The 16,823-nt window shown below is 34.1% G+C and overlaps 1 protein-coding gene across 1 annotated transcript; it reads right to left on the bottom strand.

Moving 5' to 3' along the window:
* Positions 1-1,479: 1,479 nt before the first annotated feature.
* Positions 1,480-14,604, bottom strand: LOC134250611 (uncharacterized). Its single transcript, XM_062732971.1, has 6 exons — positions 14,501-14,604; positions 14,175-14,371; positions 12,928-13,075; positions 3,414-3,566; positions 2,631-2,715; positions 1,480-2,421 (listed from the first exon to the last, which is right to left on the bottom strand). The coding sequence occupies exons 1-6, from the start codon at positions 14,574-14,576 to the stop codon at positions 1,779-1,781; spliced, it is 1,302 nt and encodes a 433-aa protein (XP_062588955.1). The 5' UTR covers positions 14,577-14,604; the 3' UTR covers positions 1,480-1,778.
* Between the last annotated feature and the right edge of the window lie 2,219 nt (positions 14,605-16,823).

Raw genomic sequence — 16,823 nt, 5'->3', positions numbered from 1 at the left:
ATTCGCGATGAGAAGACTCTCGCGAACTTCGCGAAAATATCTCGCACGCGAATAAAAGTTGGTTTACAGTATCAATAACGAGGCTGGAGAGTGTGGTGTCTCCTAGTGGAAGTTGGCTGCCGAGGTTTTGTAGGGCAATCTATGTTGAGGGCCTTGCGGATTGTAGGTGTAACAGGCACTGAGAGACGATAATTCATTGGGCGCCTGGTCCGAGAGGCAAAGTGACATCCATATGGATAAGGAAGAAAAAAGAAGAACAGTGTAAAGTGCAACACTAAGACTCCACGTGTTTGCCTGTGAATGAACATTTAATGTGTTGCAGTGAAGGCGGAGAGCTGAGTGGTTCCAGGCTAGGACTTGATCACCCCAGTCAGCGTACCTACGGAGGTTGTAGTGGACAACGCCGAAATAACAACTGAAGGAGGATCCACCTGAGGACGGGACCATGACGCATCAAATATCATCAATATGTATATAGGTCTAAGTTAATGGTATATTGCTTAATTAATAAGGAAGCTGACGATAAAGAAGTTGATGTCATAATGGTTGCCATAAGTGTAGCTGTTGTTTTGTCATTAATGTCTTTACTTATCGTCACATTTCTTGTAACTTTTTATTTAATTTAAGAAGAGGTTTACTACTGGACAAGTATTACTGGATCGAAAAGAAAGCGGGACTAGGCGAATTGAATTTGATATTGAAAATTACTCGTGTAACTGATGGCCAGTTATGAAAGTAACGGAAACGATAGTAATTGACAAGAGCAACACTTGAAAACTACGCCAACCGTTTAAAAAAGTTTAACATTCAAAGTTGTTAAAAAAAACAAATCTTGACACTGACGCCAAGCTGATATCTGGATTATTCAAAAGGGGGAGGGGGGATAAGGCGGGCAAAGTGCCTATAGATCTACAAATAAGAAGTGAAAAATTAAATCTCAATTATATTCTAATTTTATTTGATATTTCATCTAACACTAATGTATACTAAATGTAAGATCTCTACAATTTACAAAAATCCCACCAAAACTGAAAATATATGCCTATGGAAAAGCATACACACACTAAAAAGAACAAAAACGATCATTTTCTCATACTTTAACAATTTTTTTTAATATGAGTGGGTCTTCGCTCCATTTTTGTGAAAGATAATCCTAAAAGTTTGCAATAAAATATTCATTTTTTTTGGTTTACAATAACATGGAGCGAAGACCCACTATACTTTAAAAGTACACTTTTATGGCACAACATTTGCTTCTTTCTGAGAAATACTTCAAGTCCATTAAGTCAAGGTTCATATCACAAACATGATCATCATGAGCCATGTAGCATAGTGGTCAGCGCGTTAGTCTCAAAGCAGTATGATTCTTCGGATTTTTATTACTGGGGTTCGAATCCCACGAATGCCATCTAATATTTTTATAAAAGAAACATTTTTTACGAGATTTTTTCTCTCTCAGAAGTTTTTTTTCCACATAATTTCACAAATTTCCATAATGAGAAGTTAATATAAAAATTCAATTCACATATTGAATATGATTTCTTAATATCTGACGCTATAGGCATTCTGCCCGCCTTGTCCCCCATCTTCTTTTATTTTTGTCTCCCAAATTTTAAAAATCAACATCATAACTATAGTGATTATAATGAAGATCACAGGCAAGGGTTCTACATTGTCATTCACATAAATATGATAAAAAAAAAGTTAACTGTTTTCTCTATACATATATTTTTGAGTTATTGATAAAGAAGAAATAAATTTGCTCAATAAAATCACAATTAAGAATTCACAGTAACACCTCTTCCTGTTGTGTTTTTCTTACTGGAGTATTGCAATTGTCTCCGGAGTTTGGCTTTGTTTTCCACTGGTTTGGAATATCCTGATGACGTCATACTAGTGGAGCTATTACTAAACAAAGTATCGGTCGGATCATCCACCACCTCGATGTAGGAGTGCAGCTTAGGTGTTATATTTAAATAATTACTTTCTTCTACTCTTTTGCTTTTGTTCCTTTTATTTTTTGAACGATTAGCTCGCTTTTGAGCACTTCGTTTGGACGAGAGCACCGCAGCCCGTGAAATGGAATTGTCAAGATGTAAAGATTTCTCTCTTGATTGGGCTCTCTTTCCGACATCGGGTTGATGTGCCGTGGAAATATTCATATATTCGCATTCAACGTCCATATTTTCGTTTTCAGATTCCATAATCACATTGCCATAAATTGGAGGTTCACTGCAGTCATCTGTCATGGTTAGCCTCGGTATGGCATACCCTGATGACGTTGTGCTTCTCAAATAATCAACAGCTTCCGTGGCCAGTGACAGAGGATAATCATATATGGTTTGTGATTCAGTTTCCAACGAAGAAAATTCGGATGACCTGTAACTGATTGAGTATTCAGCCTTCCTTTTTGGTGGTGAACTAAAATGAAAAATAAAAATTATAGATGCGATTCAAAGAGGATGAAAGGTAAAAATGGTTGGGCAAAGTTAACTCAAGATTGTAAACTTAAGTTGTGGGCGATTAAGTTTTTGTCATAAACTAAAATGCCAAAAGAACGTGTGTTATATCGGATGGTGAATAAGACTATAAAATACTAGTACATCAGTAATTAAGTACTGTAAGTGTACCTTTTCCTTCGATGACAACAGAACGTCACTGTGACAACAAGTAGTGCTGTGGACAAAACACCGATGATCCCATCTTTTATATAAGCTGTAGTGAAACAATCATAATTCTAATTGAAAAGTACGTTTACAGATCTTAAATTGACTTCATCATTGAGTTGAAGGGTCCAAATAATTCGAACAAGAAAGATGGTTCCAACAGCAATAGATTTAGATATTGAAGCTTAGAGATGTGGTATTATTTACAGAAATATAAAGGTGGTGCACAGGTGGAATAGAAACAAAGACACAGATATAACATCTGCAACAGAGATATAGAAATTGTACTTACCAACAACACCAACGAAAATTGACGTGATCAAGGAAGAGATGTTACGATATGTACCGACAACCATGACAAATGAGATGCAAAATTGAAACCCAACAATGGAGACGTCAAGATGGTATTGAAAACATGCTTAAAGTGATGATGTATCAATAAAATCGATGTAAACAGAAAATTCTAGAACGAAATACACAGTATAATGAAAATAGATATACACATATGTATATATACACTATACATTAAATGAAAAAATACATGTTTTTCGTTATATATACCATATTATGCAGTATGACATCAAGTTTAAATGTCATAAACAGAAAACAGAGATCAGATGATACAAATAACAGATGAGCAAAGACCCAAAGAATATAGTTAAGGATTTATACAAGTATGTATATATAATTAAATGTATAGATTCTACGGAGAATCATAAAAACCCTCATATATTAATGATGATTGACAATAGGACAGCTTCTCCAGGAGTTCTGGTGGTCCAGGTGTAGCATCAGTTGTTAGAGCTGCTGTGGTTAATGGAGACTTGGTTGTAACAGGTGACGGGGGACAGAAAAGAACCTTGACAATTGGATCTTTACCTTCTTTTCTGTAGTCTCTGACTGATAACGATAAAACAAGCATTAATGACGTGACTTGTAAAAACATATGTTCAAAAGAAGACCATTCAATATTTTTGTGATGGACAATTTGTAATGTATGAATTCCTTTTAATTGATTTTCATAATATTATTACCAGAACAGCATTCTCTCTTTCGAGAAATTTTTAACAAAGGGATCAAAATATAATATACATTTGGATGTTTTACTGACCACTGTATACAAAGTGCTAATCGAAAATCTACTTGATTTGGATCACTTGCTATATTGCTTTGGGTACTCTGATGCATTATGGGTAAAAAAGAAAATTCTGCTAGCAAAATATGGGTAAAAGTAATTTTAAGAAATTAGAAAACTTATTAAACCTTTATAGAATCAATGTAAATTTATTTGAGAAAATTTTTAAGTTGAAACAAGTCAGAAATTCGATACCATTCTCATTTACTAAGTTCAAATGGGATTTTCGCTTATTTTGAATTATTTCAATTGTTCTTATTTTTTTCAAACTATATTCTGTTGTAAAAATTATTGTAACTTAGTTTTCGCCTCAATTCACCCACGAAACATCGTCTGATTTCTATGAATTACGCATTTTAGAGAAATTGGGCTATTCTTGTTTTGAGTGAATGCTATACTATGTTTGCAACATATTTTTGCGATTGCTATACTTTTTTCGGATCCTTTTTGTGATTTGCATGAAATTAAGATTAATTGTTTTCTGATAAAATTATCGCGATATCGCAGTTTTGAAAAAAGGTATTGGCATTTATTATCACAAGAGAAACATTTATCAGTCGAAAGAAGTTAAACAGAAATAAATAGATATAGAATTTGATAAAATGTGCTATCATTGCTGGTGTTTGTGCGATACTTGATTTGCGTTTTGTCACGATTGATACAGAAATGCTATGTTTGATTTTTGTAGAATACTTCTTGAAGAATGAAGGCGTATATAGGAGGAGTATAATCCAAAGACACTGTCTCAACTTTATGTCATTAAATAACTTATTGATAAATACAGGTAATATATTTTTACTTATGTTTTAAAGGTATGTAAAACGGAAAAAAGCGCTTCACAAAGTAATCGAATTTTTTCCAAAGCTCATGGAAGGTGTAAGACTAAATGCGTTAACCACAATATGCTACGGTGTCTTCTTGTTGTTTGTGTGTCAGTTTGCTTAAAAAGAAACGAATTTGTTGAGACAAATAAGGTTTTTCAACCTATCGTTTAATTTATCTTGGGTCGTTTTTTTTATTTGCTTATTTCTCTCACCCAACTGTTAGACCTTTGTTTTTATACTAAATTTGATTACGAAATGTTCCGTTCACTTGATCAATACATAGAGCTAACAGCGTGTTTGACCGATCAATAAGGGATGCTTACTACTCTAGGTACCCGTTCCAATCTCTGGATCTCTGGTATTCCCGGGGGGGGGGGGGGGTCCGTATCTATGCCCTGCCCACATGTTTGTATTGTTTGTATATTTTTCGACATAAATCAATACTCATTATCCTCACTTTTTTTCATTTCAGAAATATTCAACTTTTAGATAGAATGGGTTCAGACGCCATTAAAAAAACACAATGCTTTTACTTTTCCGTAACTTAAACACAATACCTCGAATTTAAACCTGGTCCGTTCATATTAAAAAATAAATCTTTATAGCTAGAATCATTTAATATAATTTAAAACGTACTCATTTTCGACTAAATAAGTCTAAAAACAATTTTCAATCAATATGCCTTTCAGAACAATATATGAATCTAATATGTTGAAGATGACATAACCGACAACATAATTTTAGAAAAATCAAACTTTTCCGTCATAGAGCGGGTGATTGTTCTCGCCTTGTACACTTTTTTTCTCTCTTTTATAAATCTATGATAAAGAGATTATAATGCAACTTGTGTAAAATTTCACTTATTTTCACACTATCATCAGACATCAGAACTTAATTAAAACTAAGAATATGAAACAGAATCTATGAAGATAAAAGTTTAAAAAAAAATTGGCATTATATCCCCATAGACAGATCCAGAAAAGCGGATAAAGGTTAGGGGATCAAGACCTGATAATTTTTTCAAATTCACTAAAACTTAAGAATATTAAAGTAACCATATCAAAATAACCCCCCCCTCCTTCACAAGAAACGCAAACTCATAACAGTCAGTCTACGATAAACGCTTATTTGGCTGAATTGAAATTAGTAAATGAACGAAGCGGCATTAAGATTTGAAGTTGAATGCGTTTTAATTAATCATTAAATTATCAAATCAAAACTTTGAATGCATATATATGCCACTAAATATTTACAAAACCTTGTGTATATGTAAAATCTAAGAGTTGAAATCGATCTTTAAAATTTTACAATATTACATGTAAATTGGTGAGCAACATGAAAATTCTTAAATTTGTATGCTTTTGTTGATGAATGACTGTCATAAGTTGATATTTATATAATTAGGAAATATGAGAATATATATGGAAGAATGTAGCTTGTCCACCAATTAAGCCGACCCCATCCCCAACCATAAAATAGGATTTTTGTGTTGGGATCTTTTAGTATTATGGACAACAATGTAACCCCCTCCCGTTTCCCGTAGAAATTTATGCTTGAACAATCTTTTATTCCGGAATGAAAAAATGGAACTTAATAAAAACGTCATTACAGTTAACGTTGCTTCCATTAAAAATTAAAAAAGATACTGTCACGAAAGGTTCAAAATGTTATAGATAGGGGTATAATTTATTTTATTAAAAGAAAAATAAGTAACGTCAGGTGCCTGTGTGTTTGTTCTCTCCTAAGTAACTTACCAAGAGGCCACACTACTTTTTCTATAATCTATATTCTTAAATACATATGTATCACACTCACCGATTGAGCATAAAATGCTTAAGGTGAGCATATGACACATGGACCTCCTACGGACTGGGACATTGTTGAAATGTAAGAGGAGTCTGGGGAAGAAAATATTGTACCCCAGATAGCAGGATGTTATTGGACCTTTGTTGGGCCAACAATGCTCCTTATATTGGGCCACCGTTTGCATTCAACATTGGGCCATCGGTAATTTGCTCATCGGCCCTTAATCAAACCAACTTGTTGGCTTATTGTTGGGCCAATGTAACAGTTAATATTGGGCCACTGTTGGGCCAATGTATTATTTCAATATTGGGCAAACGTCATTTTTGTATAATTGGGCCATTGTAAGCAATTAATGTTGGGCCAACGGTAATTTGCTCATCGGCCCTTAATCAACCCAACTTGTTGGCTTATTGTTGGGCCAATGTAACAGTTAATATTGGGCCACTTTTGGGCCAATGTATTTTTTCAATGTTGGGCATACGTCATTTTTGTACAGTTGGGCCATTGTAAGCAATTAATGTTGGGCCAACGGTAATTTGCTCATCGGCCCTTAATCAGACCAACTTGTTGGCTTATTGTTGGACCAACGAACGGATATTATTGAGCCATTGTTGGGCCACTTATTCTTTAAATATTAGGCAAACATCATTTTTGGGCCAACGTTGGTTTGTATCTTATTGGCTCTCCATCATGACAACTCATTTGCTCTTCACTGGTTGGCCATTTGTCCTCAAAATTGACAAACAAATATATACAATAAGGTTATACTAGTTTTGTAGTACAGTTTAATGGTAAAAGCCTTTTAATACTACTGTATCTATATATGCTTTATATGCTAGATTAATAGTTTAATACATATTCTCAATATCTCATAGACTTGCTATCAACAAGTATTGCATTGTAAGTAGCGCTACATTAAAGCAATATGAGCTGTGTCTTCGAAAATTTTATTTTGTTTGTAAAATGTGCTATTATGATTAATTTGTATAAAATTTAAATCCTAATGACCAATAAGCCCAAAATAAAGTTTAAAAATGTTTCAGAAGAAATATTTCTGTTCAACCGAACATACAGTTTTATAATAAGAAATAATTATTGTACAGGACGACAATAATTCAATTTTGCTTCAATCAAAGCTAATAAAAAATTTTCCATCGCGAATATGAACAACAGAAGTTTACAAATGATTTATTTTTCTGTCATTAAATTAGCTAATCACAAATTTGCAATAAAATTTTCCGATGTCAAACATGCAGCTCATATTGCTTTAATTAAATCAAAATATATAATTAAATTATAGCATACTATAATTTAATTGCTCAGTGCATGAAGAAAACATTAATAAAGAACTAAAAGTTGATGCTCACTTCGAGCGATATATGTAGGGTTACATGACTCTATACTCCCTCTCTGATGTAAATTTATGCACTTGTAAGTTCAGTAAATTATAGGTATCAATAAGCACGTCTAACAAATAAACAAAGCCCTTCTGTCCTTAAAATAATACTAAAATGAATCCCGTAATTTTGTTTACTTACACAAAAAATGTTTCTGGCATCTGCATCGTGTTTGTAACCGACAAACAGACACAGAAAAGGGTAGAACTACAGGTATGTCACACTATATTACAGAAAAAGTTAGGCACTGTCACTTTCCATCTGATCCCTTTACTAAGTCTCCTCTTCTCTCTCCCAAGTCTCCTCCTTCCCCTTCTTTTCCTCTCTGTCCGTTTCTTCCTCCCCATCCCTGTCCTTGGCACACCTTAGCTTTTCTTTGATTGTGTTCTCAATGTCTTTTTAGAATCTCCAGTAGCACTAAAATTGTAGTATTTGGTACTTAATACATTTGTTACTTTTCTCAGTAAAGAGTAAACATACGATTAAATTTACAAGTATATCACTATATGTTTAAGCTGTCAATTAAGGAATAACCGTCTTTTTTGTTTCATGGTGTGATTAAGTGATTAGCTTGCGTGATGAAGGCATTTATGCATTTATACGCTTGATCATCATCATCACAACGATTTTGATTCAATGTTGCCCCATATGAAATACATGTATTGAAAATTTTTCGTTACACTGAACAAATTTTAAATGAAAGAACCCAATTTATGTTTAGCACTGAATAAATTTTGTTTTAACTTCAACAAGTTCAACATTTTCAAAATGTTTGATCATGTACTCGACGTTAAGTTTATATATTAAGTAAATTAAGTGGTAGACATCGGAAATTTATTCTACTAGACACAAATTTCAATATAAATAAGGGGCAGATTATTTATTGTTATTCTATACTTTCATTTATTTTTCTTGTATAGAAACAAAAAATTTAATCACTGATAATTTATTTTGATAAATTATAAGAATTTTAAATTTATTTTAGCTAGCTTGTATTTTCAAGTAGGATTAGTTGTAGATTTATTTCTTATTGTAGGGACGATCAGATTTGTTAATATACAGATTTGTAACAATTAAATGTTTATACACATTGGCCCAATGTTGGTCCAATATATCGGGCCAACATTGGGCCAAGGAGCAAAATGACACTGGGCCAACGTCATTTACCAACATCGGCCCAGTGTTCTTGTTGACGTTTCGCCAACATATTGTCGCATTCATTGGGCCAATGTTGGCGCAACGTTGGGCCAATATCTGTAGAAATAACACTCTACATTGGGCCAACGTTGGCCAAACATATCAGGCCAACATTGGGCCGATGAGCAAACTTAAATTGGTTCATTGTCATTTGCCAACATTGGCCCGATGTAACCGATTACATTGGCCCAACGTTGGTCCAATGTTAGCATGCTATCGTACAGTGTTGATTCAACAGCACCTGGCCTCTGCACTTCCCCGTGTCTGATGTACACAGATTTGTACATGATATCGTTTAAAAACTAAACGTTAATTCAGCTGTGCCGAGGCAAACATATTATTAATACTTACAAAGTGGATGCAGATATGCAAGGTATCAGTCTCGTTACGCTCGCTCGTGTCAGATTAAAAATGGCGCGGATATTACAAGTAGCCCGGTTGTTGTCTACCCATGATGCTCGGTCAGATTCATGGTATATTGGGCCAACGTAGGGCCGATACCAATCCCCAAACAAATATTTTCTCTCATGATAATAGTATTATGATATAATGCCAACAGTTAGCCCAACATTTGCGCACCATTATACATAACCAACGATCAATATTCCATGTTGGGCCATTGTTGGCTCAATCAAGGTAACCCAACATAGATAATAAAACCATAATTTAAGATTGGCCAACGATGTTCTGCTATCTGGGTTATTACAAATAAATAAGCATAAACACAATTTTAAAAATAGAACAAACACTCTTTTGTGCTGTGATCACTTAAGTGCAAAGCTAAGATGTTGAAAATATCATATCTAAACAAAAGCAGTCATCCAATGATAAGCATGGACATAGAAAGTCCTCTTAATTATTTCAGAATGTGCCAACGTTGTCCCAACGTAAAGCTCAGCAGCTAATTATAAAATTGACATCAATTAGTTGGCAGTATAATAACTGGGCCAGCGTTGGCCCAATATAAATATCCCATCTTTGAAACACCTAAACAAAATAACAATTGTGTGTATTACAAACATTGTGCCAACGTTGGGCCAACATACTACTACCAACTTGATAGGACACGTTCTTTAAGGGTGTATTACAAACAATGGGCCAACGTTGGGCCAACATACTACTACCAACTTGATAGGACACGTTCTTTAAGGGTGTATTACAAACAATGGGCCAACGTTGGGCCAACATACTACTACCAACTTGATAGGACACGTTCTTTAAGGGTGTATTACAAACAATGGGCCAACGTTGGGCCAACATACTACTACCAACTTGATAGGACACGTTCTTTAAGGGTGTATTACAAACAATGGGCCAACGTTGGGCCAACATAATACTACCAACTTAATTAGACATTGTCTTTAAGGGTGTATTATAAACATCGGGCCAACGTTGGGGGAAAATTCTACTTCCAACTTGATAAGGCACTTTCTTTAAGGATGTATAACAAACATTGTGCCAATGTTGGGCCAACATACTACTACCAACTTGATAGGACACGTTCTTTAAGGTTGTATTACAAACAATGGACCAACGTTGGGCCAACATAATACTACCAACTTGATAAGACACATTCTTTAAGGGTGTATTACAAACATCGGGCCAACGTTGGGCCAACATACTACTACCAACTTGTAAATACACTTTCTTTAAGGGTGTATTATAATCATTGGTCCAACGTTGGGCCAACGCCAGGATCCTTCCTTCCTTGGAAACTAAATTGAATGGAAGTTGCTTACGTTGGACCAAAGTTAAGCCAACATAGGAATTCCGTCATGGTCGAGAAGGTTGACTTTGTAACATTGGTCCAACGTTAGCCCAACGTTGTTCCCCCAACGCCAACCATACAACTTTTAACAAATGTTGGCCCAACATAGTCATGCTATCTGGGACAGTACTGTTGTAAACACAAAGTAACGTCAATAAATTATTTTACTAATTGCACTAGGCCTAAATGCTACTAGTATATGTATACTCGAAAAAAGTATAGCTGTCATGACAACAAAGATAGCTTTCTGGATATTTTCTACGCAAACATAATATAGCTCTGGAAAAGTTGGGTAGGTGCATATTTGATGTTATTGCCAGGTTATAAAGAAGACCTTGTGGTCGAATTTGATAGCTTACGATTGATAAAGATTCATATTAAACATTACAATAAAATTAAATGTTTTATTAAATTAATGTCAACAGTCCATTCCAGAGGATGATTAGTCGAAAAATGACCATTAGATGCGTGAAAAACGCCTGCTACAGATGTTTATGGAGGGGTAGATGAAACAAAAATATGATTATCTTTAAATATTTACATTTCCAATGTCTTTGTCTGAGATAAAATTACCAATTGTAAATGTAATTTATTTCCTCATGAATGTTTTGGCGCGGTTCCAAAAAAAACACGTGCAGGGCGGGACAACACCTAGAGAGAAGCAGGCTTGGAGCCCGTGGATTGGCGGAATCAAAGCATGTAAATATAAGGAATAACTGTCTTATTTTTCGAATTCATGAAGATGATCAATGGATTGGCTTGTGTGATAATTTTATGCATAAACGCCTTCGGCGTTTTATGCAAATTATCACACAAGCCAATCCATTGATCACTTCATGAATTCGAAAAATAAGACAGTTATTCCTTAAATATACCAAGAAGGAGTCTCATATTGGTTGAAGTAGTTTTATTATCAGTAAGAAAACGTATATAAAAGCACAGCTTTTGTCTAAATGTGCAGACGGAAACTTCGAATGACCCAAACAAATATAGCTAGTGATCCAAATCAAGTAGATTTTCGATTAGCACTTTGTATACAGTGCTGACTATACATAACGATAAGGGCCAACTAACAACTGAATTGAATGACTAAAGAGATGACTCCAGCTTTTCCATTGTCAACTTTCTTTTTTGTAGTAACATTCAACTATCACCTGCTAGTGGCGTTTATGTCTCCCAGCTAATTCGCTAATCAAGAGCTTGCTCTAATTACGACCAATTAATGTAATTAAACGTCCATAGAATAATAATTATGCCGGAAAAGGTTCAAATTCCTCCGTGAATGTACTTTTTTCAAGTTCAAGTTCAAGTTCAGTTTATTCACCCAGACCAATCTATTGGTACATGGGGTATTGTGCATAAATAACATATATACTTGAACTTGAACTTGAACTTGATCTCTTTGTTTTGACACCACAGTTTCACACTTGACTGATTCTCACCTACGCGAACATTTTCAGACCGTATATCAAGACTGGAAATTGTAAAAGATAACGGTTTATGTACGTCTGAAAATAAATTGCAGAAATCGTGAATATCAAAATCTTGTAAAACTTCTAACACATTAATATTTACGCTAGCTAGGACATAATCAACCGTACTACAGTTTTTACACGTGACAGCACCAATGTTTTTATCGTTTCCTAGACGGCTATTGACTTTATAGATATCATTGTTTTTACAAAAATCTACTAATTTATAACCGAAATTATTAACATTTGAGTCTTGAACAATTCTTTGTAAAGGTATTGAATATTTCTCAAAAATAATTGTTCGTGCTTCAATTTCATTGTGAGTTAAATCATCACATATATGTTCTTTTGACAAAAAACTATCGGGAATAAAATAATCAGGTAAGTGACCAGTTCTTGCATTAAAGTCTCCCATTAAACAAACATTTCTATTATCCTTTGCTAGAGTAATCAATTCTTGTTCTATTTCTAAAAAACAATCATTAGAGATCGAGGAGTATTTACTTCCTTTGGGAGGAATAAAGCAAACCCCGAATAACATATCTTTTATAACATGTAGTAGAAAATTTTTGCCTTTGAGATATTGATTTTTTTTTTGAAGTTCAGAAGTAGTGAACTTGGTATTCATATATCTGTAGAAGCAGAATGTTATTTCTTTTTACCTTCCCAGTGAATCCGAAATCCTTTTGCATTCTTTTTTCCATCAGTTATGAACGTGATCTTCAATTTGTTTCCAAGAACAATGTAGTTTGTCTCTGGGATGGTTCCACATCGGTTAAAAAAGTCAAAGTTCGTCTCCACTTCAGAAATCTAAAATAAGAAAAAAATAATCAAGTCGACGTCTGAGAAAATACATCATTTTTAAAAATCTAAATCTAAACTTTTTGTCGGTTACATTTAATACTCCATGTTCTATTTGCCCAAATTCAATGGATAAGGATGAATATATTTCATATATGCAGTTAATAGTAGGTTTCAAAGAGACAACTTAATTAAATTAATTTTTGTGTCGTCTAATGTACTAAATCACTGCAATGCTGTAATTTGTCGAATTCCAATTAAAATTTATATTTATTTTGGAAATTAAGATTTTATGCTAGTAATTAAAAGGGGGCATTTGAATTTATGAAAAAATATCCTAACAAACCGTCACAATAGCTCAGTCGTTAGTGCACTCGCTACGTGAACTCAAATCGACCGCGACTGACCATAGTTGATAGCAATAGGTAGCAACTGTTCGTTTGCCAAGCGCTCGGCACTGTGATTGATTGATTAACTTTACATCCCCTTCGAGAATTTTTCACCCATGTAAAGACATCACAATCTTACCTTGAAGGGCTTGATATTTAGACCATACTTGGCACTCAGGGCCGTTGAGTATGCAGTGTGAGTTCTTTATCGTGCCAACACCTACCGAGACACCGGGCTTCGGTTTTTAAGGTCTTATCTGAAAGACCTGCAAATTTCACTTAAAAGCGCCGAGCACTTGGCGAAGAAACAGTTGTCTTAACTATTTTTTATCGACTTAGGCCAGGTGCGGCGAGGTTCGAACCCATGACCATCCGATTACAGAACGAGCGCTCTCAGCACTTTGAAGGGAAAGTTGTGAGACTTTTGGATGATACCTAAAAACACTGCGGCCCCGTATCGCGGCATGCGTTGACATGATAAAGAACGCTCACTGCTAAATAACCCTGAGTGCCGAGTAAAAGTCAAAATTTCAAGTCCTTCAACGATATATGGTGATGTCTGTATATGAGAGAACAATTCTTGCAAAGGAATAAAACAGCATACAATCAATCAATCCGAACAAAAAGGCTTACTGATGTGAATCTCAATGCAAACTTGTGATAATCTGGTATAATTGAAACATATTCACAAACTTGGATAATCTGCATGTAAATTATACCGTCAGAAGATCTTGACACGGAAAATTAGGATCGTAGTAGACATCGAATTGAAGAATAGTCACCATCAATGATATAGCATCTATAGGGCCATACGTCTCCCACGTGATGTTGAGGTTGTGTGAGTAGTTTTTAGGAAAACCCGGGGATTCTATTGTCCCATAAATACCGTGCTGTACAATGGGAAGCGAGCTACCCTCTACTCGTAGAAATAAGAAGTTTTTACAATGAGTTTAATTTTTTCCTCAATCATTTAATAAGTTTTTAAAAAGACTTTAATATATTTTTTCATCTTTCAAAGTTTATCGGAAAAATATATTCGACTTACCTTTTAGAATCAAAACGAAAAACACATATACTAGTGCTTCAAAGTCTAATTTCATCTCGTTCAAGTTGATATACATGTATTATTCGTTTATTGTATTGTTGTGAATTAAAGCATATGGGAGAGAGTGAACCTGTCATATTACCAAATATAGAAAAAAAAACATACATGTGATGACACTTCCAGGAAATTTGTGGAAACAAATGCTCTTTCGGAAATTCAGTTTATGATCTTTTTCCTATGACTGTACTTTAGTCAAAGGGCCTTTATTTTAGAGATTTTAATGAACTCTTAAATGGACTCTGAGGCGTAAAACAGCATACAAACAATCAATCATTAAGTACTTTGTTAAAACATGACATGTCAGGTGTACACTGTTTTTAACTAAATACAATCATGGACTAATTCGGGAAATATTAATATCTGTATTGTATCTGTAAAAATACTGAGAAATTTCCCTTTTCTGTATGCATCACTGTTACTTTGAACGTCATTTTTAACTTCTGTTCCCAAAATAAACTTCCACATTTAATTATGTCTATTCACATTTTGTTGTATTTTAAAAATATGATTTGTATTAAATCCGTTCAAAAACACAGTTTTGGAAGTCATGCAGCAATATCCTGGAATTTGGATATCCCATGACACACGTTTTAAGCAGACCGTTTTTGTATTCATGTGAAGCAGAATTCATTTAAAAACTTATACATGTTAAAAAGAAAACATTTGCTCTAACCTCCAACTCGACATTAAGATATATAGACGACGTATTTTCAATTTACAATTGTTACTTCCATTCGGATGTAGACTCGATATATTCTTTCCCGATCACGACAAGGAGCTCACGGCGGGTGTGACCGCTCAACAGGGGATGCTCACTCCTCCATGGCACCTGATCCCACCTCTGATGTTTCGGAGGTCTGATTTTGCTCTGCTCCTATTTTGTATTGTTTTATGGACTTTTGATCTTGAATACTGATTGTTATCTCCATATGTTTCATTCTTTAGCTGGAAGGGAAAAAATACCACAGAGTTTGACACATATATCTTATTTACGGAGACTTTACAATTTATTTGTTTTTATGCTTCGGGATAAGTTGTGTCATCTATGAAAAAAAAAATCAGGGAAATTTCAATACTATTTTTAATAACACGTATCTAGAAAGTTGACATGTTAAAAAAACATCGCAAACAATAAAGATTTGGAGAATGTTGTTAGCTATTTGTAGCATCAAACTCAGCTTTTAGACAGCTGTTTTTACAATGAAAACGAAACTCGGAAATTTACTAACATTGTCATTGGTTATTTACAAAATATTTGATTTGTATCAGAACTTTTAATTAATTTATCATGAAATAGATTGTTTGAACATAATTTGTTCATTGAACATAGTTTTAACTTAACTAAAGAATAATTAAAGGCTAATTGGAAAATTTCAATATCAGATTTGTATTTGTTTAAGTTCTCTTCCTGTAATGTTTCTCTACTTAACAGCTCTTCTGTTACTTTGATCCTCATTTTCTACTTCCGCTGTTAATTCTACTGTTCCTAAAATAACTTTTCAACTACGTACAACATAATTAATGAACTTTTCAAGTACGTACATTATAATTGATGTTTTATCAGTACAATGGATATATAATTAAGTTCATTTCACAGAATCAATAAAAAGGCTTTTATTTTCAAATTTGGTTAAAATCTATGAACACGATAGCATTATTAAATTTCACTAATATTAATTAGATCGTATACAAATGAAATCCATGTATATGGAGATAACGAACGCATTCAAGCTCAAAAGTCAATAAAACAATTAAAAAAAAACAATACAAAAAGGAGCAGAGCAAACACTGACCTCCAAAACATTTGAGGTGGGATAAGGTGCCATGGAGGAGTGAGCATACCCTGCCGACCGGTCACACCTGCCGTGTGCTCCCTGTCATGATCGCAAAACGGAAAAATCCGTCGTCAATTCAGTGCCTAAATAATTGACCAAAAATTAGTATGAAAAACGACAATCAAAATTTGACTCATTGATAATTGTATTTGCTGATAAGGTCATCGTATCATGCATAGAACTTATGAATGATGACTTTAAACAAAACTTCTAATATTTTTGTTATATCAACTTCTTTGTGAATAATTTACCTCGTTTTTGGAAATTGCTAGCTATAAATTTGTTAGATTAAACAATTGTTATATAAACTCCGTATGCACGTGATGAGGAAATATCATAATCCGTCATTTTACAGCTGTATCTATCGTTAACTTCGTCTCGAAAACACTCATTTTGTCAAAATTGCAACCTCCTCCGAAAGAGGCAAC

The sequence above is a fragment of the Saccostrea cucullata genome, unplaced genomic scaffold, assembly GCF_032062105.1.
Source record: "Saccostrea cucullata isolate Sc308-1 unplaced genomic scaffold, CSIRO_AGI_Scuc_v1 ctg1745, whole genome shotgun sequence".
Taxonomy (NCBI): domain Eukaryota; kingdom Metazoa; phylum Mollusca; class Bivalvia; order Ostreida; family Ostreidae; genus Saccostrea; species Saccostrea cuccullata.
The sequence above is the reverse complement of the archived record's forward strand: the minus strand, read 5'-3'. Positions and strand labels throughout refer to the sequence as shown.